The following is a 26,958-nucleotide window of genomic DNA, read 5'->3' as shown; positions in this document are numbered from 1 at the left end:
GACTGGTAGAGGCTGCATAGAAGCATTCAGTCCACCTGTCGTTTTTTTATATGCCATAAAGTTTGAAATAAATAAATAACTTGAGAATCCGTTTAGATTCTTACGGTAGATGTTGCTGTGCTCCTCCTTAGCGCGTGTAAAGAAGGAAAAAAAATTGAACTCAAAAATATTCGCACGCTTGGTAAGCTCAGTCGGTTAAAAGCACATATACTCAACAGGAGCCTCTCCATCATAAGAGAAGTTAGACACCAACAGGGTCTGAGCATCGACAACGATCACAGGGTCTGAAGAGACATCTTAGATTCTTCGCAGGGCACCCACTTTGGCTGGCTTGGGTTATTTTAGGGGGGGTTATTATGCAGATGTCCTTCGGTAGTTAAAAGCACATAAATATACTCACTAGGAGCCTCTCCATCATACGAGAAATTAGGCACCAGCAGGGTCTGAGCATCGACCACGCCCACAGGGTCTGAAGAGACGCCGTGGACTTTTGGCAGGGCACCTACTTTAGCCGGCTCGGGGTATTCAAGGTCGGATGTATGCGGACGTCCTTCTGTAGTTCAGTTGGTTAAAAGTACATGAACTCACCAGGAGCCTCTCCATCATAAGAGAAGGTAGGCACCAGCAGGGTCTGAGCATCGACCATGACCACAGGGTCTGAAGAGACGCCGTGGACAAAACCCAAACTTTGCCCAGCGTGGGGTACTTCAGGTCGCAGGGGATTCGGAAGTCCTTCTGTAGTTCAGTTGGTTAAAAGCACATGAACTCACCAGGAGCCTCTCCATCATAAGAGAAGTTAGGCACCAGCAGCGTCTGAGCATCGACAACGACCACAGGGTCTGAAGAGACGCCGTGAACTCCTCGCAGGGCACCCACTTTAGCCGGCTTGGGGTATTCCAGGTCGCGGGGGATGCGGACGTCGCCGAAGTTTACCTGGAAAGACAAAAAAATATTTATATAACGTCTAATACCTCCTTTGACTAGCGGCTAGGCCCATAATTATAGACTAGGCCCTAGTCTATACTGAGAATAATGACACTATTCGTCGTTGAAATACCAGTAAGGGCGATTGTTTGCAATTCCCGAGTAATGAATGTGTTCCATATACTCGTAACTATGAATGTAAGTAAGTAAATACACTTTATTGCAACACAAAAGAAAAATTCAGTAACAGATGTACTTTTCTAATTTAATTATAAATACTTCTTCGTCACATAGTAATCCTTTGTAAGTACTATGTATAGGTTATCAGCTTATTTTGGGCCTCGGTCAATCTGTGACGGAATGGCCCGGTAGACTATGTATTAAAAACATTTGGGATACTTTTTCTCCACTAGGATCGAAAGAGCTCATGATTATGAGTAGAAAATATTATAAAAAAATCCAATTTCGCAAAAAAGTGTAGCCCATTTAAGCTAAAGAGCACAAATACCTTCAGGTAGGTAGGTAGTTAAGCCTATGAGACTGAGAGAAATTTATTCACATAAATGTCCTTCTTTTTACGTCAATAAATTGAGTGCCATCCCGTAATTACATTCTGACTTGTTACAATCATGTTTCACGCTTAAAAATTCGTTAACCAAATCCCCAAAAATCGTTCTCAAAATGGATAGGAAAAGTCCCCTGGCTCTAGAGCGACATTCCCCCTTTAAAATGTATTCTTCATTTGATATTGATTGAAAACTACCCTCAGTATATCTCGCTCGCCCCAATATAAAGCAAGCGAGATGGAATGAAAGTTATGGCGAATACATAACATATTTTTGTTTCCGAATACCGTTCCTACATCTACACCCAGGTGCGCTCAGCTTCGCTAATCTCTGAGACTAATGGCTTATCCGGATTTTTTCCAAGCATCGTATCTTCATTTATCCTTCACTCTAATAGAAACTTTATTATGAAAGCAGTAGGGTGAGTTTTTCATAAACAAGTTAGTTTGAATGCATTTGTTAGAAGGTTATTGCACAACACAAAGTAAAGCTTCGAGGTATTTGCTTTTCGGGATGTGTGAGCAGGTGTTGGTGTTCTAACAGAAATTATAACTGACCTTAGATAGACCTTATATATTTGAAATAAGGTTTAAGATTGTCTGTTCAGTGTGAACGATGCTTCGGATAAACTGGACGTGTGATTAAAGATACATGCTACTTGGTTCAAATATTATGTTCTGAAATGCAGGAAGAGTTTATTTGCTGGAAAGAACTGTTTTCTAATATCATTTCTAAAGGCCAGGGTTACACTAGGTGACAAATATCTCATGACACGTGTCGCCACCGACGTCGGGTGATGTGGCGCGACGTTCGAGATCTAGGGTTTGCACGACGGATCTGAAATGTATGGGAAGATCCGTGGATCCGGATCTGGATCCGTATAATTTCATTTATTTCCGATCCGGATTACTAACCCTAGCGACATCGTATCTACGGCGCGTAATGTTACCCGACATGTCGAGCGAAGTACTTCTAAATATTTTCCATTCTTCATGACTTTTAAGTATGTTATTGACACAATGAAAAATTAGGATTAATATGGACGTTACTTTTATTTCAAAATTTGCACAAAAAAAATCTCTTTGAAAAGTGAAACCTTTAAACCTAGAATATATTATACTGAAGCGATAGACATCAAAATCAAAGTAATTTGCTAAGATTAAATTTTTGTTAAGATTTGTGTGGTAGGGCACAGCACAGCAAATGTCATTCCAGATCTAGAGCAGAGCCCAACTGGGGAAGTACCTCCACCTTACAGAAAACCGCAGCCAAATAACACCTGACCCTACTCATAGTGTTGTGTTCCTGCCGGTGAGTAAGGTTGCCAGAGCTCAACGAGGGGGGTGGGGTTAGGGTCGGCAACGCGCATGTAACTCCTCTGGAGTTGCAGGTGTACATAGGCTACGGAGACTGCTTACCATCAGGCAGGCCGTATGCTTGTTTGCCACCGACGTAGTATAAAAAAAAATTGTTAGGTAGTGGAAAACGTTTTCTCCCGAAAAGGCATTTCATAGAAAAAGTACCGTGTTTTCGCTAAGTTCGCAAAGCTATTCTTCCCTCTTAAATTAAAATAAGAACATAAATCATCATTCTATAGGTATATTCTTATATTAAAGAAAAAGTGACCATGGCCATGACCATGCGATGTACAGAACAGAAGGCCGGATATGAACTCGGCATTTTCAGCATTCACGGCTAACGCCGGTTCAAATTCGAATATTTACGGCCTTGGTCAAAATAAATTTGCATGCTTCATAATCATAATGTATAGGACACTACTACACTATAGACCAAAAAAATGGGTTAGAATTAAATAAAGCCCATTTTTAATGCTGTTGGGTGTACATCATAAAAACTCTTTTCTAAGCTTTAGAAAGAGCGTAAATTAAAAACGGAACTATATTCTAAGAACCTTTTAAAGATACGTTATATATCCTGCTCTTTTGTTAAAAGATAGTAAATACAAATACAACCTTTTCTTCCTCGCTAGTGAAGTTTGCTTCAATAATAGATACTTGTCAGAGACATATATTTAAGTAGATCACTCAATGAGGGCTAAAATTTCGCCGCTAAGGTGTAGACGGAGGTCTTTCAAGATGTCAAATGCATAGAATTTCTGGGAGTGATAACTTTTTTATTGCAAATTTTCACTCCTTATTCATATTTGTGGTAAATATTTGTTGGTAAGTATTTGTATCTTTGATTAATCATGTCAAACATTAAGTATAGTTCAATAAATGTCAGTAATCTAATTTAAAAAAGTGCCAACTATAATATTATATATTATTATTTGTAGCCGCCGTTGTAGGTACTGGTTTACAAGGGTTCTTGCCAAAACAGTTAAATGTAGAAAGTGGGTGTTGATAGTATGGACGATGATAAAAGACTGATTTGCAATATTTGATCAGTTCAAAAGGTGGTTTTAATTTAGGTGCCTTTAATTGGCCGCGTTAGTTTGGAGCGCTCCTATTGGTGCTTTTGAAAAGCCTCCGAATACTAGCCGAGCCCGACGACTGCGTTTAGCTACTGCATTGATTTTTATACAATAATAAGTTGCATTCGCAACATTATTTATATGCAAAATGAAAGAGGTTGTAAAAATGGCAAATTTAGACGTTAAAATACATTTATGTATATAAGGATGTATTATAATTGATTTTATAAAAATAAGCATAGAAGAATTTTGAGATCTATTTTTCCTGGACATTCATCTACAGTAGCGCCATCTGGAGAGCACAAAAATTCCCTCATTGAACTTTCCATCGACATTTTCTCCACAACATTTCATACTTTTGGTCTTCTGCCTCTTTCTTCTTTTCGATCAGCTGCTAAAGAGTTGTTCGGGAGACGCTAGCGATAGTGGCCCTGAGCTGTAGAGATAACGGACCTCCCCTGCATAGAAACTAATTTGCAGGAAGGTCAGTTATCTCCGCAGCTTACTGTACATGCGTTGCCTACTAATATTTATATCTATGGCCTCGACAGTCGGCACAGATCGCGTTTTCAATTATTCAGCCTGCTCATCCGATAACTAGAGAAACACATTTTGGCAACATTTGCTTCGGATTGCGTCTTATTTGCTATTCGTTTTGCATAGGCACTTAATGTGTAATCGTGTATAGTTTTCTACGTTACGTACGTTTATTAAAAAACTACGTGGTAAATCAACGCAAACTCGTTGGGTTTGAGTTTGCATGTTCGCTGTAAAAAATATGTGCCAACACACCACCTTAATTAATGGGCAGGGCCCGTACATTTCATGCCGTTGACGTAAAAATGACTTAATTTCACATACAAGCAGTTTTTTTATGACATTACAAATTTTCATAGCTAAAATACTTGTTTCACTGTTAAAAAACAAAAATATGTATCATTTCAATAATAAACGAACTATCTATTAATTTGTTGTGTGACAGTAAGACTTTGGTAAAGTATCTACATCAGTTAAGTAAAGAGGTTGACAAATTATTCATTATTGCGAAAAGGCTAATTGGAATCATACTCTATGTAGCGTGACGTCATTTTTCCGTCAACGGCATGAAATGTACGGGCCCTGTTAATGGGCAATAAGGTCGTGTATTCATATTTTGGGCACTTTACCCGTGTCAATATTTAACACCTGCCTGTTCTTATAAAATTTGTGTCAAAAATTTATTTGACAAAAAAACTTATAATAAATATATTTACGGCATCACACGACATAGCAAAACACCTGAATATCTTTCAATGTCAGATTATCCGGCAGTGCGAAGGCCACATGTACGAAAAACTTGTAACTTTGCCTCCTTGTGTGTGTTCTACCGCTTGTACAATGGGCTGTGCTCTGAAGAATTGTTTGACATGATGCCAACGGCCGCTTTCTATCACCGCATCGCTCGCCATTGGGTGTTCCTCCTCACACCCTAGAATCTAAATGGTCGCGTACTGTGCGGTTTAAGAGGAATTTCCTCCCGCGGACACTCCGGCTGTGGAAAGAGCTCCCTGCCGAGGCTTTCCCGAGGGTCTACATTATGAAGTTCTTCAAAAAAATAGTGAACATGTTTTTAAAGGGTCGGCAACGCGCATATCTTTGGTGTTGGAGTCGTCCATAGGCTACGGTAATTGCTTACCATCAGACGGGCCGAATGCTTGTTTGCCACCGACGTGGTTAAAAAAAAAACATAATTATACTTACAGCATATTCATCACACCACACGGCAAACCATCTGATATCCTTCAAAGTGAGGTTATCAGGCAGTGCCAACGCCACCCCCTCCCCCCTATACTTCCGCAGGGGGTTGGTGCTGCCGCGCTCGTCGCGGAGTCGTGTCGCACCCGTCGCGGACGGCGCGCCGCTGGTGCCTACGTAGAAGTAGGCGGCTGGAACAAAGGAAAATGGCTGTTAATATATTTAATCATTATGGTTAAGAAAGCTAGCCCACTACTGCACTAGCCTATTATATATTGATAATTAATGGTCCGATTCGAAGAATAAGATACGATAACGATAAGTTTTGCTTTGAATGATTCACAGTTAGTTTCACTTCTTTAAGTTCTCATTTAGATATCGCTTGTGTGTCGTATAATTAACAGCAGCAGCTAGATTTGGGCAACCAATGTCATTTTGGCGTTAGAAATATCGTAGATCACAGCGGAATCGAAATAAACGTCAATTTTGACATGTCTTTTAGTTATCGATCTTTTAAACGTGTCTTAATCATTCTTCGAATCAGGCCGTTAGCTCAAGTTTAATTATTTACATATGCTCTTTCAGAAATCCAATGATTCACAAAATGTCATGAATGAGATGTAAAATAATTCAGTACGCGGTTGTCATTTAATGAAGGCATCGAAGCGCAAATATGAATGATATCGGAGCACGCACTCGTTCGAAATTCCGGTGGCGTTGATAAATTCAATGACGCATTGGGGATCAATAGGAAGCGTGTGTGAACTACAGGGCAAAAAGGCCCGTTTAAAAACCTACGGCCCGAATTGAAGAATGATTAAGACACGTTTAAGATCTTAAAAAGATTGATAACTAAACGACATGTCAAAATTGACGTTTATTTCGATTCCGCCGTGATCCCAATAAGATCTATCTATGATATTTCTAACGTCAAAGTGACATTGGTTGCCCGAATCGAGCTGCTTCTCTCAATTATACGTCATACAAACGATATCTAAATTAGAACTTATCTAAACCAAAACTTATCGTTATCGTATCTCATTCTTCGAATCGGGCCGCTAGACGTGGTAGGTATCACTGTTAACCCGGACACAAATCTATCGCCAAAAAGTATTTTAAAACACCATGTTTATATTACATGAAATTTGGAACAAACGTTTAAGTAACATATCCATATATGTATATGTCAAATAATAGCTTTCGTTGCGAAAAAATTGGAATAAAAAAAACGAGTAGAATTTTCGTAATGTAAAACTTCTACTCGCTCTAATTTCTTTTTACCTGTTACAATATCTTGTAATAAAAGGGATATCACGATATCAGACATAGATACGGTGTTTTTTTTTTAACTCCGTTAATTTCGGGTAACAGCTGGTGGCCTAGCAGTAAGAGCGTGCGACTTGCAATTCGGAGGTCGCGGGGGTCATACCCCGGCTCGTACCAATGGGTTTGTCGGAACTTATGAACGAAATATTATTTGATATTTACCAGTCGCTTTTCGGTGAAGGAAAACATCGTGAGGAAACCGGACTAATACCAATACTCTCTAGGTTGGAAGGTCAGATGGCAATTGCTTTCGTAAAACCTAGTGCCTACGCCAATTCTTGGGGTTAGTTGCTAAGCGGACCTCGAGCCCCCATGAGCCGTGACATTTTTTGTTTAGAGTGTAGTAGTGTCCTATACATTATGAAGCATGCAAATGTATTTTGGCCAAGGCCGTAAATATTTGAATTCTGAAAATGCCGAGTTCATATCCGGCCTTCTCTACATTCCATGGTCATGGCCATGGTCACTTTTTTAAATATGGATTACCTATAGAATGATAAATAAAATAAATAATAAATGAATAAATATAGGACATTCTTACACAAATTGACTTAGTTCCACAGTAAGTAAGCCCAAAAAGGCTTGTGTTTGTGAAGGTTTGTGATGTGTTATTTCAAAATGTCATTTTATAATGAGAGCGATTTGCAGACATAGAAGTTTTTGTGGCAAACACGAGTGTTTGAAAACATTAAACATCGATAAATTTGTTATCGAAAAGTCAGTCATAGATTAATAATTAAGATATTTAAATTCCACTTGTTGTTAATTACCGAGAAATTTCAAGAGTGAAAATTAGTTAAAAACCTTTGCATAATTTCTTTATTACATTTATTTTGTACTTAAAAATAAAAACATAAACCGTAGTATACAGTGCCATAACAATAGAAAACGACCAATATATTAAAGAAGATATCGAACGGGTTGTCTATTTTGCGGTAGCTACCTTCACTTCATAAAATATAGGTATATACCTAGGTAAAGTTTAGGTAACATCGATATCAGACATGTCGATATTTAATTTTGTCAAACACTTTATTGTGCCACAAAATCTTCTATGTCTGATTATGAAGCATGCAAATGTATTTTGGCGATGGCCGTAAATATTTGAATTTGAACCGGTGTCAGCCGTGAATTCTAAAAATGACTTGTTCATATCCGGCCTTCTCTACATACCATGGTCATGGCCATGGTCACTTTTTTAAATATGGATTACCTATAGAATGATAAATTAAATGAATAATCAATAAATATTGGCTATTCTTACACAAATTGACTAAGTGTTTGTGAAGGTTTGTGGTGTGTCATTTCATAATGTCATTTTATAATGAGAGCGATTTGTGAGTGATAAAGATAAAGATTTTTTTTTTTGTAGGCGGCTATGATCGGGTGACTCTTAAGAATTCAAGTAAGCCAGACGCCCCGATTCGAAGAATGAGATACGATAACGATAAGTTCTCGTTTAGATATCGTTTATATGTCGTATAATTAACGGAAGCTGCTCGATTCGGGCAACCAATGTCACTTTGACGTTAGAAATATCGTAGATAGATCTTATTGGGATCACAGCGGAATCGAAATAAACGTCAATTTTGACGTGTCGTTTAGTTATCGATTTTGTAAAGATCTTTCCAAGATCTTAAACATGTCTTAATCATTCTTCGAATCGGACCGATAGGCATTGTCTTCCGTAATCATGCTTGCATGGACGGGTCAGCTTCCAACTTAATACCCCTTTGTTACCAGAAACAACTAAACCAACATTGACAGCTCACAACACCAAACAATTTAGCGTTAACACCATTTAGCAACCTAAGCTAGCACGAACGACGGATTAGCCCATATTGACACAGTTAAATTACTACATGTGAACCTTATTCCAAAGACATAAGAACTAGCAATGTTCAGGCAGTTTTGCTGTTAATTCCATTATTAACTGATAATAATTCAACCCTATTGTAACGTAATAGAGTACAAGTTAGTTAGTATTAGTACAATGCGCTGTTCACGACACAGCCTAAATGCAATGACATAAACCCTTCTAATCTGGTATTGCCGTTCAATTGAATTCGCTGTTCGGTGTAATTATACTGCTCTGTGATAGCACGACACAGCCTAAATGCAATGACATAAACGTAAACGTAAACTTAAACTGCGATGTAATTCTGCTGCTCTGTGGTAGTAATAACAGCGCATTTGAAAGCCAAGTTGAGCTTTATTGCTTGACAATAAAGTATATAATTGAATGGGTTTTCAAGGTTCATACGGTTTGGGAAATACGGAAGGATATTCTGTAGTTCCAATATGTCATCCGTCTATACAGGATGTAATCGTTAAATCTTTACAGATAAATATATCCGATAAACTGACATAGAAAGTACGTTACCCGATGAGCAAAATTATTATTATAATTATTATTTAGTTTCAGACAGACAGCTGCTGCTGGTACGTCTAAATCAGAGTTCACTTAGCACGATTTCACTATTTAGATAGTTTATCAAGATTGTTTTTAAATTGATTCACACTACAAGAGTTCACCACTTCAGAGGGTAATTTGTTCCAAGTATTTACTATTCGGTTTGCAATAAAGTTTTTGCCGATATTTGTTTTATGCTTTGTTGTTACTAGTTTAAGGTAGTATCCTCTTGTGCGCGTGTTTGGATTTCGAGTGAACAGGTCGCTTAGTTCTGGACAGTCGTAGTGTCCGTCAATTATTTTGAACGTGTCGATCAAGTTGCCACGTTCACGCCTCCACGGATAAGATAATGACTTGAATTTTGACAACCCTAAATACCCGAAAGGGATAACATATACATAAGAAAAGGACAGCATGATTCGTCCCTGACTTCAAACTTCGTTTTTGTAGGAAGTTTCTTTTCTGTACGGTACTATGACTTATTCTGTGCCTACGTTAACACAAGTCAGAAAAGCTCACGTAAGTGCCAGTGAACTCACACAGCTGACCAGTTTCGGTGATAACTCGTTTACTGATGACTTTCGCTGTCGACCAGTTGGGGCTACTTTCTTTTGCCTTCCGGACGATGCGTATACCTACCCACTAGATGTATAATAATTATAATAAATATAATTAATTTCGTGAGGTTGCGTCACTTTCGTTTACCTAATGGCCGGTCCCTGCCTACGTAGCGAGGTCCCGGGTTTGAATCCCGGTTAGGGTTATTAGTGTGTTGTATACAAGTCTCTGGGGTGCTTTAGGACAACAACAACAACATACAAGTAATACAGTCAATGTGTATATCGTCGCCCATAGTACCTAAATAAGTAAATACAAGCTTTACTTAGTTTGTGGCGTCGATCTGTATAAGATTATCTCTAAAATATAAATTAGGTATTTGGAAGGGTCGTGACACGAATATTTTGATGGATTCCGATAAAAAATATTCACAAAGTGTATTGGAAGGACAAACAATTACGCGCTTGAGTTGCGAACCTAGTCCTACGTTGTTACCTACTCCTAATAAACCGATGTTAGGACCTATCATGAAAAGAGAGCTAACGGAAAATTGTTAAAGTATATGTATATTTATTTTTAAATTTTTAAATCTAGGACTATACCGGGTGACCTTAGCCATTGGACAAACCCTGAAATCCCACGTAGGGTTACTTCTCAGAAATGCTCTGACTTTAATATTTTTTAATTAGAATAAAAGATAAAAAAATAACTTTTTCGAACAAAAGTTATTTACAATAATCGACAACAAAAAGAAACACACTGTGTTAATCTTTGGCAGTGTGTTTGACAATTTGTTCGAAATATTTGATAATGACATTTTTCAAAAGTCAGAAGCTTATTAGTGTCATAAATAAAAAAGATAATCAAAAAGGTCGAAGAAGGTTCCATACTTTGAAGATATTACCTTAGGAGCTACTAACACATACAGGCTGCTCCAGAGTAAAAAATGGTAATTTGTTAATTTCTTCGAAACCGCTACACCGGTTGTTATGATACTTTGTTCACTGGTTCTAAATACTCTAATGCATTTGTACATTTCGGCTTTGTCCAATGGCTAGGGACACACTGTATACTATGAAAAAACACACGACAACTGATAATTTCAAACAAAATTAACAGAATATCACTTCTAAGCAGTTACTTATAAACACAAATATAAAAGCAGCGCTCCGCAAGCAACATATTTAACACTGATTCACAGGATTACACATAATTATGCACCGGTTATTAGGTTAGGCGGTATTATCGCTAAATAGCGATAGCTTCCAGACAACCTTTAACCTTAGACCGCTAATTTCAGTTGCGTCCACGTTTTACTATAGTACAGGTGTAAATTCTACTAGTCTTATGCAACGGAGTCACATTTGTTTTATTGGTCAAATTTGGATTAAGTTTGACACAATATTTTAAACCTAGGAAACATTAGAATACTTTTTCATACGAATTATCGCCTAAGAGTGTGATAGGGGTTGAAGTTACCAACTGTATAAGTTCACCGTAATAATAATTTCTCGTAACGGTTTCATAATGAGGTATCTAAAGGACGTAATCTATGCATATACCACGATAACGTCACACTTATTGAAAGTACGGATAGATACATACCGATGAGCCTTTTTAACCTCCGCGTACGATCCTAGTTATATAGTACCAGTGTGATAATCTGGTAATCTAAAGGGGCCCATTGATTACCAGTTCGCCGGACGATATCGGCCTGTCAGTTATTCGCAAAAGCTGACAATCCATCATCACCGTCTAATGAACTTCAATTAAAAACAAAGCTCGCCATAGACAATGTTTTTTAAGTATTTTTTTATTAATTTTGCATTTTATTTATAAGTCTGTAATCGCAGAAAAAGTATTGTATGCAAAGTTGTATAAGGTCAAAAAATTCTTGTGGCGTATTCCTTTACAATGTAACCCAAGCCACTCGCCTTTTTTGAACCTTTTTATTCAACGGTTGCATAAAATACTGTAATTATTAAATCCTTTATAATTATTTATTTTGGATAGCTCGTTTTGAATACACAGTCACGTAATATTTTCGTTTAGAGACACTTACTTACTTAACCAGATGGTAATACTCTATTTATTAACGTGTTTCAAACTTATAGGTACCTATTTAATTAAGTAGAAGATAAATACAGTCTGTTTCTAGACAGAAAGCTATTTCAATCCGACCTTAAAACTATTAATTGAAAGTACTTAAATTACTGCCAGACCAAAGTCTACAGTAAATAAGCCTCTTAAAGAAGTATATTTTGAAATAGTTTCTTAATTAATCTTTGTAGACAAATACTTTTAAATGTAATATCAAGGAGACCAAAAACATTTATTTATAATAACAATATACATAATGGATATATACAGATGACTGCTAAGGCTAGCTTGAATCTAAAATATATGTGACATTATTTATGAAAAGGGACCTTATTGTCGGTGGCGCTTACGTCATTATCAAATATCAAACATTTATTCAGCAAATAGGCCACAGGGGCACTTTTACATGTCCATTTTTACAAACAATAAAAATTAAAAAAAAAACAATTACAAATATGGAATCGATGAAATAATAAATACTTTATTATTTAGAGATTTTTTTTTAGAGATGTATACTGTCTCTAAATGTCAATTACACAAAAAAACTATGATAAAAAAAAAACCATAAAATACTTTAGAGATGTATAAGTCTCTAAGTGTCAGAGATAAATTATAAAAAAAGATATTAAATTATCCTAAGAGATGTAGAGGGTCGCCAAGGCTTGAATTCTTATATAAATAATTAAAAGACAAAAAATAAAATAATTAAAACAGACAAGAACCGAATGAAGTGTCTCACGTCAATGCCACTCAAAAGTTGTCAACGATGCTCCCATATAATAAACAACGCCGCGTAAGTGCGGCGTAAGCGCCATCGACAATAAGGTCCCTTTTCGTAGACAATATCACATATTGAGGTATTGTACCAAGGATGCTGGCGGCATTTCCTCGTTGTATCGTAATGCTGATACGTTGTGCGAGGATGCCGCCTCTTCGGTCACCAGTTACGTCAACCAGACGCTTCGCGAAGACACTAAATATCATAATTGCAAAAACATACGACAACTGATAGTCAGTTAAGTTGTATTTTTATATTAAATTTTTCAACGTTTTAATCAAGGGCATGTAATATAATTGAAACGTAAGTAATATAAGAGTCTCGGTAGAGAGTATAACATTTTATATCATTGGGCGTTGAAACTCTAGGCCGCGCTATATATTGCCGAGGGGATCTGACGGGAATCTTTTTCAGCATATACCTAGTAACCACCCCTACAATCGAACAGGCTCCAGTAATGGGATGGTATAGACAAATCCTGTAAAAAAGTATTTACCATCAGTTTTTAATCGCTGGCAACATTTTACCATAAACAAGAGCCAAAGAGTTGCTTAAGTTTAATTTTTCATTGATATTTGACCATTCAACTTTTAAAGCTTATAGCGGTAGAAATTTGACAAGTGTCGGTTAAATATCAAAAATACTCATAATTTTCTCTTAAATGTCCCATGGTGCTGTTAACATAAGTATATTTCAAGATTTTTTGAGATCAATCATCATCATAACTTACATAAGAGCTTTGCTCTTGTCGGTGGAGTAATCACTTCTTTCTTGTACCAGTCTTTTAATTTCCATGAGAAATAAGTATGAACGACGCATTATTTTTTGTTTGTCAGAAAAAGTAATTCTAGGCCTTCCTTCTCCTCTGGACTCTTCAATCCAGCCTTCCAGAATGTTTTCTGTTCCAGGATTTTTTGAGATAATAGGCAAAACCTGCACGATGGCCATATCTTGCGTTGCATGTTTCGCGCGGCACGCCATATCTTTCATTCTCTTCTAATTATCTACTAGAATGTTGCTGTTAGTACTATAATATGTGACGTTCCAGACGGCAAAGGTACCTAGTGATGAGCGCTTACGTCACGTACCACCGCATTAGTATTAAAGCGTCGTTAATATAAGGAGCCTTTGCCGAAGGAACGTCACATATAACTCGGTTGCTTTCTTCCTGAGCTGACTAAGACAATGCAAACAAATAACCATTCAACGCGCCGTAACTTACCAAAATATTTTTCTTAGCTGGTTTTCAGCTATTATATGATCTTCTATAAATATAACAGTTTCGTTAGTAAGATATTATCAGATAACACAAAGCAAACCGTTGAAGTTATGAATTATTTTTAACGTTAAATAAGTGCAATGTTTTTTTGTAATATTATGTTTGTTTGGGTTAAATCTTGCAAGCTAAATTTGAAACACTTCCCATTCATTATACGATTGAACTGAAACTTCACATATATATGTAATTTGGGTAAAATTATAATATTAAAGATGAGTCACGCTGGAACAGCCTGGGTCAGGGCCGAGGCTTCCGACGCTTCATTTTCTATGACGGCTGATCGGTGATAACGTGATGCAGGATTTTTATTTAATATTTTACGGGCAACAATACCTAGAATACTTGAGAAAAAATCTAATCATAGACAGCGCACTTCACTCCGTCAATAACGCCTAGGTTCTTAGCTACTCTAGCGCTACTCTGGAGAGATCTGGAATAATTTACGGGCTGAATATATAGGTCATTTTGAGCAAATTTTCTCGAAAAATAAAATTACTCTCCCATAGAAAATGTCAGGTCAGACAGCCAAAATATGTGAAACAGGCAATTTTTTTTCGCGGTTTTGAGGTCGGTCGGTCGGTGAGGATAGTAAAAGTTGCTAAGTATGACCCCGTAAACTATTGCAGGAGATTAAATAAACACTCTGTAGAAAACTGAAGTATCGACCGCCTCAGCCCGGGCCGTTCTAGCGTGAGTCACCCTTTATGGTACCTACCATTGAGCTGATCTGATAATGTATACCGCCATAGGAACTCTGTGATTTTTCACAGAAACAATTCAATCAGCAGTGACAGCATGGTTCATTTTTTATCACCTGTCACTATACCCGTCACTTTTGCGCTTACATACTTGTTAGAACGTGACAGGCATGGTGACAAATGATAAAGAGCTGACCATCTTAGCCCTACTGGTTGCTTTAGATTTATCACAGAAACAATTCAATGAGCAGCGGTATCATGGTCGCATTTTTATCACCTTTCATGCCATGCGTCACTTTCGCCCTTAAATAGTTCTTAAAACGTGACAGGCATGGTGACAAATGATAAAGAGCCGACCATATTAGCCCTACAGGTTGCTTTAGATTTATCACAGAAACAATTCAATAAGGTTGCTGCTGTAGTTCAACCTAATTGTGTTTAGGTGTTTTAGAATTGTTTCGATGAGTATTAGATGCCTGTTGAATGAAAAGTACACTCAGCGATAAAAGCTTGTACCAAAAAACTTATTAAATGTTTTCTTTTGAAATTCATTATGGAGTTTGAAATGGGATTGAAAGTTTTTAATGCCGGCTGTATGTACAGTATATTTTTTTACCCCTATAGGGACTGCTATGCGTTGTCAGCATTCCGCACAGCTACGGAAGGCCCGACGCATAGCTCGCTCTTCAGTTGTCTCCCGGTCGTGATTGGGAAAATACACGTATTAATTAAGTACTGCCGCATTTCTTATTATATACTCCCAGATACCCTATAACCCCCGTTATCGTTACCCCCACACCAAAGCCCTCGCGCGACATGTGCTGATATAATTTATTTCCGGCGGCCATTTTGTTTCGCTGACCATTTCCGGTTTTTAAGGTAACTTTAACCATTAGTTACCGGATTATGGAGTTGGGTTGGGTTTGTTTGGGACTCTGGGTGAATAAGTGTTACTCAATTATTGAGTTATGTTTGCTTGAATAACATTATATAATTTAATAATACTTTATAACCAAATTTGTGGTTTGGTAACTTTATAATAAGAAGAAACAAGGAAGATATTTTATCCATTAAGATTGTCGTGTTGTTTACTTGCGTTTGCTCACAGATCTTGGTGTTTTTCTTTCAATCCTGATGCAAAAAAAAACATGTATCAAAAATTTGTATGAAAATTATGGTTTCCACTACGTCACACACATACAAGTGAAAAGAAATTCTCACTAAAACGTGACGTAATGGAATGGCCATTTTGGGAATTTTTGAGTATAATAAGCCCGAGAATGTCTAGATTTGTAAGAATCAGGTTTTCAATATTTATTTTAGAAAACGCCCAAATATGAATATTTTTTTATGAATTTCAATGACTTTAATTGTCATGATCAGTTCCTACCTAAAATGAAAAATGTCTGAATTAACAAATTTTGTTGCTTTTATATTCTATTTTTTTATTCCGTAGACTAAAATGACATTTCATGTCGTACTAAGAAATGTTATGTCTTACATATGAAACGTCATTTGAGTCTACGGAATAAAGAAACAGACAGATTATTCTTAATAATTATTTAAAAAAACTTCTTAGGTATACACTTTATTATGTAGATTTAAGGGTCAGTTAGGGTAAGTCAACATTTAAAGATAAATCAAGCGATAATTGTTGGCACCAAACATGCAAATTTTCAAGCACCTTAACAGGGTTTTGCTGAATAAGGGATGCGTATTTATGTTCTAGCTAATATAATATTTCGTTGGTGTATTATGATATAGTTTAGGACATAAAAACTACGTAACTACATGTATTATATAGAAAAGGTTTATTATGAATACTAAACTACTAGCTTTACTAAGTTTAAATAAATAAATAATCAGTAAAGTGTGAACTGAACGAAGATGTAGTGACAAAAATTGAGAAAGGTATGTTGAGATGGTTTGGACATGTGGAAAGAAGGTTACCAAAGAGAGTGTAAGGGAGAAGTAGAAGAGGGAGCTGGAAGGGGTAGACCTCGGCGGACTTTCTCTGATCAAATCGGGGAAATCCTGAAGGAAGGCCAGGTCAAGAGCACCCTAAACCGACGAGCGTGTATGAGGAATGTAAACATTACGAATTACAAACCCTAAACTTCTGGTGTTTTTTGACCGAACGGGAGCGAAGTGTTTTGGCTCTGCCTGTACACAATTTATTTCTTATCGTATCGTCCAGCTAATCGACACTAAGATGTACTTCTTTTGTCGATGGTTCGATTAGGTGTTTGTATTTTTTTACAAAATGGCGGAAAGGGTAAAAAGGTCTACAGCTCAGAGGGTAAAAAAGTCTACAGCTCAAAGGGTTAAAAGGTCTACAGCTCAAAGAGCCACTAGTTTATTTAACAAACGTTTTAGCAAAGATTGCATGGGCACATTCCTTTCGGCAAGTCGGCCAAGCCCGAACCGCCGAAGCGTGGCGATATAACGGCGATGTACCGTTCGCGGATCTCGGCCTAGACGCTATATCATTGTGTAATTATGTGTAATTGATCATATTATTTATAATCCGTGTGAATAATTTATAAAAAGGTCTAATATTTTATAATGTTGAGTTAATTGACAGCGTAACAACTTGCAATAATTTTGATTATTCGGAGCCAATGCACGAACGGATGTAGAAACAATTCGACGGATATTGCGAAACTATAATGGTTTGGTGTTAATTATGATTCTATTACATCGACAATTTTCGATTGCTTAAACTGCTTGCTTAATAAATAGGCCCTGGAGTCCCTAAATAACGTTCTCGGCTACCAGGAGGACGTCCTATCGGCGCCCCAGGTATCGCTGGAGCGACATGGCGAAGGTAGATCTGCGCGAACTTCGAGTCAACATTTGGCGAGAAGTCGCACAGGACCGAGAAAAGTGGCGCTGTCTTGTGTCGGAGGCCAAGTGTCATTTTGCGTCGCCAACGGAGTAAGTATTAAAACGTTGTAAGGTCAGTGTGTAGCAGACCATCAAATGCCATCTATAAGTTCTTTCGTCGCTTCCATCTCTTGCGTTTGGTGCACATACTCCACTTATCTCGTCGTTAGAGCAGCTTGCACGAAGCGCTGCTTTTCTGACTATTATTGAGCGATAAACATAATGCAAATACGAAAACTCTTGCCCTATATACCAGTTTTGGCAACCTAATTGTACCTATAAAATTATGACTACCTCATTTTACGTGTGTGCATATGCTCAGTGACCTCAAACGTTGTACTACTTTAGGGCGTGTTATGTCACGCATAAGATTTAAGCTCGCCATTAAGCTTGCAGTTTGCTCAGCCTTCGGAGCTTAGTCACGATTTGCGGCTTATTAGTGCAATCCAGTAAACAAGTATGTTTTCTATGGTTGATTCAATTTTTTTCCAAAATAAACTGTTTCTAGTGGCTCCGTGAAGTACAGAAATCAGAAATCGAATTAGGTAGTTTCCTTCCAGCCTCAAGGGCCTAATAATTTTTTCACACCCTCGCGAGGTGTCATATCACAAAATAACGAGTTTTATGGGACTAGCCCTTAAATTGCAATTAAATCTGCCCTAACTCCGTAATCTAATGGATAAAATGAATGAAACTGCTTTTCGTTCTCTTTATTTTCGGATTCGAATTGAAGATTAAAATTGGTGGTACCTTCACCTTACAGAAAACCGCAGCCAAATAAGACTAGTCCCTACTCATAACTTATCGTAAATATAAGTACATGAGGGACATCGTTTAAATGAAGAACTTACTCAAAGAGAACAAAATAAAAAATTGCATGAGTTTTTAATAGTACATTATGATACAAGTGTGCTAAGTTGGTCATTAATATATAGGTCACACGAGGCGATATTGTGCGCGCGAGCTGCAAGCGAGCGCGCAATAAGAAAGCCGATGTGTGTAATGACCATAGTACACGCGTCTCATACGACGTTTTTCAACACACTTGCGAGGAAAAAACAAAACTTATAAATTATATTTATTCTGTCGAAACAGTAAAAGTACCTACAATTCTACGTTGTCTGTCCGTACGTTGGTCTGTCCAGATATGTACCGCTCTTAACTTCACAGTTCACATGGACCATTCTAACCCAATCACACCGCCAGAGACAGAAACAGATGGAGAAAGATCATAAGACAAAAAGTGGTACAGTCACGTCAGAAAATATTTTCAATAATGAAAAATTGAAAATGAATCAAATTGAATGTATTGAATTGAAAATGAATATCATGAAAATGATATTTTCATGAAAAAAGTGCCAAAAATATATATACACTACCTAATATATGGGCAATAAAGTAGTGTATACAAATTTTTGACACTTTTTTCTTATAGATATTTTCAGACGTGACGGTACCAAATGGAGGAATACGACGCAACGAGGAGGATATTGAGATTCTAACCTAACAACATTAGGTTAGAATCTCACGAAAGCAAAAAATAACGGACTACAATAATTTTATTACGATCTCTCAAGGAGTAATATAATAGTACATTACGATACAAGTGCGAAAAATAGGAAATTCGAAACGAGTGGCGATAAATTAAAACACGACCGAAGGGAGTATTTTAAATCGACACGAGTTGCGAATTACCTATTCGCACATGTATCGTACAACGTTTTACAGTACATATGGCCCTTTAAATGTTCGACACAGTAACGTAATATGCTAATTTTCGCACTAGTGCGCTAAAGTAGCACCATATGTACTGTAAAAGTACTTTTATTTAAACTAAGTACCTAAATGTAGAACAACCTAGCTAGATCTACCTTCACACTATTTTTGTCTTAATTCCAAGAAACTTATGAACTAAAATAGCATAAATATGGACGTAGACTTAGTTAATTCTAGCTTATGGATACAGAAACTGTTGAAAAGTCCAGTAAAGCAGACAATAAATGAGTACCTACTCCAAGTTTTAATCAAGAAAAACTCCAGGAGCTAAGGTATGTGTCGTACCGCTGACCAGGAAGCGACTATTTTGCCGCTCAAAAAGTGTACCATCATCCATGAATAAACGACATAGGAGTACCAGCGTCACACAGCTATTATTATACATATTTTAATCGTGAATCATTGATTATTGATAATATTCGATTACTTAGACGAACTCACTTTCCATTCTAATCAGATTCTAAAAAATCCACAAAAGCTACCCGGGTACGTCCTTAAACTACGTCCACAAGAGAGGTATGGGCATTGTGAATGTTATCTCGCTCTGTGTGGTAGGGCACAGCACAGCGGATGTCATTCCAGATCTAGAGCAGAGCCCAACTGGGGAAGTACCTCCACCTTACAGAAAATCGCAGCCAAATAAAACTAGACCCTACTCATAGTGTTGTGTTCCTGCCGGTGAGTAAGGTTGCCAGATCTCAACGAAGGGCGGGAGGGGGTTAGGGTCGGCAACGCGCATGTAACTCCTCTGGAGTTGCAGGCGTACATAGGCTACGGATACTGCTTAACATCAGGCGGGCCGTATGCTTGATGGCCACAGACGTAGTATAAAAAAAAAAAAACAATCACTGTCATTGACTTGAGGTGACGCTGATAATGACAGTGAAAATAAGTGACAAATTATGATGTTATTCTACACGCTACAAGATTCAATTCGCTATTAATCTTTCGTCTTAATTTATCATTTCGATTTATCTATCGCATGGTAAAAGTTCAAATTTTTTTTCTTACCTTCCCTTCCCTTTGTTTCCTCTAAAATTTACCTGAAAAATCTGAGAACTTTTCCAACATTTTGGAAACTTAGCTACTTGCACATCAGTATTTTCACTAATCATCGACAGTGAGAGGTGGGAAAGCTGTCTTAAGAAAACTCCAAAGAACACGTTTCCCTCTAATTCACTCAACCACTTAGTGGTATAAAAATGCACCGCTATTTGCATGCCCCGAGCATTAAGACCATGCATTGTGCACCATACAGCTTGCAGACCGGGTTCCCACAGTAAAAAGCCCACTTTATCGAACATTGAATTTACTGTTACGCGAAATAGAGGTTGCAATTACCTGAATTGACTAATTTCGTTCCCATACGATTGCACATAATTACTAAATTGACTTGCAAACTTGCAATACTGTTTCTACATTGCTCGTAAATTTATGTTTAATTTGGCAATTCCATATTGATGGACTTAAGTATTCAATTATTTCTAAAAACTTCCTTATACTTTATTTAACCGTTATAACTATTACTACATACAAACATTTACGATTGTTATCGTTGCATAATCGTTGTTTACTACTGTTATACCGTCTATTGTATTATAAATATTAATTGTAAATATACGTTGAGCCATTTATAGTACTCAAAGGACGGTTTGTATATTTAAATAACAGCACCGCATTATCTATTTTTCTAGCAAGTAAGGTCAAATCTTTTGAGTAAAGTTTAATCCCACAAATAAATACAACCTACTGAAATTAATAATTGAAGGAAAAATTTAAGGGAAGCGTGGTCGTGGTAGAAGGCGCACATCATGGACTAAAAATATAAGAGACTGGTTAAAAGTGAAGAGCATAGATGGACTAATTCGCATGACTGAACATAGAGAGACATATAGACATATGGTCGCCAACCTCCTGGACGGAGATGGCACGTGAAGAAGAAGAAGAATCCCACCAAATACATTTTCATGTTAAATGTTGCCAAGAAGATACAATAAGGCTCGCACTGTCAAAATGTTATCAGATCTCATGTAAAGCCAAGCTTCTAAATCTACAAGCCCTAACTTCACAAACGTAACATAACGTAAAAAATGTATTCACTGTTCATTACTTGTCTGTTATACAATAGTTCTTGTAGTGGCCAAACGGCCAAGCCACATATTTTGACTAAGGTGTAAAGTTTGTGAAGTTAGAGCTTGTAGATCTTCTATCGCAAGTTTCGCGTATATTTTGCTCCTTTCCAGTTTCCTGGCTTTACAACCTTTCTTAATTTATAAAAATATTTTTGCCTTAAATATAATGCCTCTAGAAAAAAAAACGATGGATTTGATGGCGTATAGTTTCTTGCCTCGGATCATAGGCTAATCGACCCGCTACGCGAGTTGCCACTGGCATCGAGCACTTTTCTCTGCTCGAGTGAACTGCGTCTTCATTACACTTAACCGTGGATACATACGGCAGTTCGACTCAAACGGGCCCGCAGCGTATTCTAATTGAGGAAGGTCCGGCTTGCATAATGGTCTGCTTATGTTGGTATTTTCTCTGGGAATATTATTACTATTTGCCTAATAATTTTCTCTACGCAAGGAATCATAGGATTTATACTTGACATGCATTGACGAAAACGTTGCAAGAGCCATGAAAATACAGGAACTTACCCGAGATTGCGAGATACAATATTATTCATGTCCAATATGAAGCTCAGAATTGTGTTGTTTTAAGCTTAGAATATGTATCTGGCAACATTAGCAGAGCCATTTATATTGTGATCTGACACAATATTTATATTTTCAAATCATAGTCCTTAAAACACGAATGCATTTTTTTATTATAAGACTTATTTTTATTTTAAATTAACTTTTATGTCGTTATTCATAAACAGGCCACAAGCCCCAGGGTCATATTGACTTATAACTAATTGAATTGATTGACGTAACGTAACTGGTGGCCGAAGAGCTGGCTTCCTCGCACAACGTATCAGTATTGCGATACAACGAGGTAATGCCGCCAGCATCCTTGGTACAATGCCTTTAGGGTCGGCAACGCGGCATGTAACTCATCTAGAGTTGCAGGCTACGGAGACTGCTTACCATCAGGCCGGTCATATGCTTGTTTGCCACCGACGTAGTATAAAAAAAAGATATCGATTAAAGCTAGTTATAGTAACACCTCTGTATATATCCATTATGTATATTGTTACTCTAAATAAAGAGAATTTTTATTGAAGCTCGTAAAATTTTATGAATAAGAGATTGATTTGTGAGATATGGCCCATTTACAATATACTTAATATCATAGATAAAAAGGGTGATTACTTACATAACGCAAACCTGTATGTTTCCAGCTATCGCATCCGCGCAAAAAATATTCCACCAAACTATCTCAAGCTTATTCAGGTTATTACAGCTACGACACGCCAAATCCAACTTTATTACAACCATATAAAACTCACGTTGACCGTAATTACCTAAAATCAAACGCTCGCTGCACGCGAATACGTAGTGTGTTCTCTGTCAAACCTACCCGCCGTAGATAAGTGTGACAAAGACAACACTACGTATTCGCGTGCAGCGAGTGTTAAATTTTTCTATAGCCACATTACAAGCAATTTTTATCTACTGCCAAATTAAAGGAAACTTGACTTTTCTGTGATTAATTTTGAGGTTTTATCGGATGTATCATGTTATTAGTAAGGGACATTGTTTCGGTTCGACATACTTGCAGCGAAGTATTATGCGAATGGGTGAACGGTCGCGATTATAGATCATTAGAGGGTTCTCTAAATCATTGCCGAAAATTATTTCGCTGAATGTCATTTCCCAACCTATTTATCGCATAATTTCATTACTCCGAATGATCAAGTAGCAATAATAATTCGTATTATTTCCCAACCTAACAGTTAGCAACTGTATGTTTGGTCAACAATTAAAAAATACATTTTTAAATCGCAATGTTTAAGTATCAAAATGACCTTGTAAGTTTAATACGAAACATAAAAAGTTAATTTCTGTAATCTAATTTCGTCCGATGCAAAAAGGTCGGTTCTGGCGCTTTTAGGTCGCAGTTCACCTAACACGCTCCTCCTCGCTTCGCTCGTCATCACACCTATATTTGTCTCTGTGAAATGACTAGATTAATTAATGATTAATTTTTTTTAGCCAACTGACTGATTTGGCGAAAGGAATGTATTCCAAATGTTGTCTGTCATAATAATAATCTACCAAATAATAATTCTACCAAGAAAAACGTTGTCATAATGAAAGTTTGTCGAATGTTGGTTGCTAAAATAAATCGTCTGCGAAATGTTGGTTGGCAAGTGAAATTCGGTCAATAAAACTTCGGAGAAAAGGCAGAACACCGCATTAGAGGCTTTAAGTACCATCGTACACAAACTGACCCAGGTTGGGCACTCGTCATCATAATAGAAGCCCTGTATATACAGGGTGCGCGCGTCGACGGCGTACACGTGTCCGCGCACGCCGTGCTCCAGCTGCATCAGCGCATCGAGCGACTTGCCCACATAGATACATACAAATAAATATATCTTTTTTCAATGCAAGACTTAAGAGTTATCTTTAAAAAAAGTTGTACTATTGTATGACCGACTTTATAGACGATAGCTGTACTTAATTAAATTTTGATTTTTTACTGAGTTAATGTTTTTTACTATGTACATATTAATGTATTATTCTAGTAGGCAGTGACGATATTATTAATTATAATTGACATATCTGAGTAAAATTTAAATTTCTAATATTTCTTATTATGATTGACATTTTATTTGCTTGACTGATATTTAAATCTAATTGACATAATACAAATTTTAGTTAAAATTATACATTTATTCTTTAATACTTTTAATTAATATCATCTTGGGATCACTGATTAAGCTTTAATTTCTTCAATGTAATATAATGTTTTAATTCTAAGCTAGGTATGTTCAACACAATATATAATATAATTAGCTACCATTAGCTACCTTACAGACTAACCTACATACAAGTTTAAGTAAATACGAACCTGGTCCCGCGCCATCGTAATAGAAGCCCTGTATATACAGGGTGCGCGCGTCGACGGCGTACACGTGCCCGCGCACGCCGTGCTCTAGCTGCGTCAGCGCGCCGAGCGACTTGCCCACATAGCGCTCCGCGCTTAATGCGCACCCTGTAAAAAAAACATGCTCTATAAGTTATAGATACCGATATGCAAGTTAAGTTTCCAAAATTTGGAAATTCACGGAAATTTCAGGAAAATTTTACAGGAAACATGGGAAATTGTTCATGGGAAGTTAAGTTTTAATTTAAATTTATTTTTTATAATAAATATGCTATGTAGTTGAAAGTATCTATAGGCCATTAGTTGCCTGAAAAAAAAAAACATATTTTTCATTTCATTTATTTCCAGTAACGATAAAAATAAATAAGTATACCGGGTGTTTACTGTAACAGGAGAAGTAAATTACACTGCAGGCTGTACGGCTGCACAGAATTATTTGCTCATGTTACAGGAAACACGCGGTATACAAGTATAAAAAGAAACTCATCACATTACTAGAAATTACGTCGACACCGCTTAGGAAGCGATCCGTTTATAGAAACACGATCAGAAAAGGTCAAGGAATGTGCTTGTGAATGGAAAGCAAAGAAAAGTCACTAAACTCAACGCTGAGCACACAAACATCAACTTTAATACAATGTATTAAAGTTCACTTTGCAATGGCAGTGGACCAAGTCGCGTATAAGTCCTGCTGCAGAACTCAGATTTACATCAATGTAATCCGTTTTTATTGCGTTTTATTACTGTCATTTAAATATGGAGTGTCGTAGTTTAGTTTTATGTGACACGCTCGAATTTATGTAGTTTCATTACTGTCGGACGTGAAATATATGAATGGTTTAAATTTAAATTGTATTGAAAGGAGCTGTAATAAAATGACTAGGTATATCTACAAAACAAACTTTAATATTAAAATTTCATTGCTAATTTTGGTAAAATCAAACTAAATTAGAGGTAGTTATGAGGCAACATCCTCGATACATCGTTCATAAATACATATTGTTAATCCTAAACTAATTAATTATTAAGTTGCAAGAGAAGTTTCAAATAAACAGTATCAAATAAATAAATAATGCTTCCTATTTTGTAATTTGTCCATAATTAACAAGTATAACGGGTTAGCACTGATTGGCTAGCACGTTGTTATTTCGACGATTAGCTAAGTAATATTTTGCTTTCACTACCCAAATAATGTTTTATTAAGTTGTTACGAATGTAGCTATCTTTTCCCAACAAAATTTCCAAGACATGTTATTGCTACTAACGTACCGAGTAATGTTTTTGACCTCTTTGAACTGTGGTCATTACTGGTCAGCTTTAAAACACGCAACAATGTTAGAAAGTCGTCCTTGCGCGCCAGATCTTATCGTACATCTCACGCGCGACCTTTCGTGCGCTTTCTTTCTTCGTCCACGCTTAGTCTTACTAGCTTGAATCATTCCAATGCGCGACGAGTCCAGTGGGCCTACCGCGAACCACGTTCGACGTGTTGCCTCTCTGTCACATTTACGTACGAATTTACAAGTGCGACAGAGAGAACACTTCGAACATGCACTTGCCATTAAAACTATATCTGGATGCAGTAGGTTCGGAAATCGGAGTTTCAAATAGTCGGAGCGCTTTTTCGGATCACAATACGGCTGCCATAAATTTAATTAGCAATATTGAGGCCCTTCTCAAGGGACTTCAGAGATTCGAATCCTGAGTTTTTGAATTTCTCTCGATAGAAAAAAAAAATCGAGCATAGGTTTAAAATGCATTCTAAAAAATTGTGCACAAAAGCTAAAAATATTAAAATAGCTTTAAAAAATCGGCTATATCATGCTTGAGGGAACTCAGCGATTACTTTTTTTAGTATTAAAAAAACACACACACAAAAAATTTAAGCAAATAATACGTTTTTTTTTAAATTATGTTTTAATAGAAACTTCAGTTTAACTTATAAAACTTATTTATCAAAAATTTGATCTGAGGTTAAATAAATCACTCGTGAATGAATGATTGTTTATGAATGAATGATCATTACATAGTTCGTTCAAGAGCGACTCGCCCGCGCTTGCATTGGGAACACCTCTTATTTATTAGGTTCACTTTCACTGCTACAGTATCCGCTTATAAAAACGATTGTATGGTGCACATGTGCCGTTCTCTAATAAAAGGGGCCTTATGTGTTTGCTATTGTGTTGCGAAGCATTGTATTGTGGCCATCTGGTCTTTGTGGCCACACGTCTATGCTTCGACGAGTTTTCAGTGGATGCATGACGTTCAGAAACAATCGCTAATTTTCCGTGTAATTTGAATGTTGTGTATGAAGGGGTAATAAGAACAATCTATGTGTATGAAATGTCGAACAAAAAACCATAAATAGGTGGCGCCACAATACATCGCGAACAAATTTTTGAATTCAATAGAAAAATTCAAATCACTGACA

At 36.9% G+C, this 26,958-nt stretch overlaps 1 protein-coding gene across 5 annotated transcripts in view; it reads right to left on the bottom strand.

Annotated features, from left to right (window-relative positions):
- Positions 1–26,958, bottom strand: part of LOC133529699 (protein Skeletor, isoforms B/C) — a 102,348-nt gene that overhangs the window by 42,196 nt on the left and 33,194 nt on the right. For 4 of the 5 annotated variants that reach the window (XM_061867486.1, XM_061867484.1, XM_061867485.1 and 1 more), the window contains exons 2-4: positions 24,492–24,635; positions 5,665–5,849; positions 771–933 (exon numbers count right to left, since the gene is read on the bottom strand). In XM_061867486.1, coding sequence (XP_061723470.1) covers positions 771–933; positions 5,665–5,849; positions 24,492–24,635 — 492 coding nt within the window. Of the gene's footprint in view, positions 1–588; positions 743–770; positions 934–5,664; positions 5,850–24,491; positions 24,636–26,958 lie in introns of those variants that run through there. The other variant, XM_061867483.1, reaches the window with a different exon arrangement.

The sequence above is a fragment of the Cydia pomonella genome, chromosome 21 (assembly GCF_033807575.1).
Source record: "Cydia pomonella isolate Wapato2018A chromosome 21, ilCydPomo1, whole genome shotgun sequence".
Classification (NCBI taxonomy): domain Eukaryota; kingdom Metazoa; phylum Arthropoda; class Insecta; order Lepidoptera; family Tortricidae; genus Cydia; species Cydia pomonella.
This window is presented reverse-complemented; position numbering and strand designations above follow the sequence as displayed.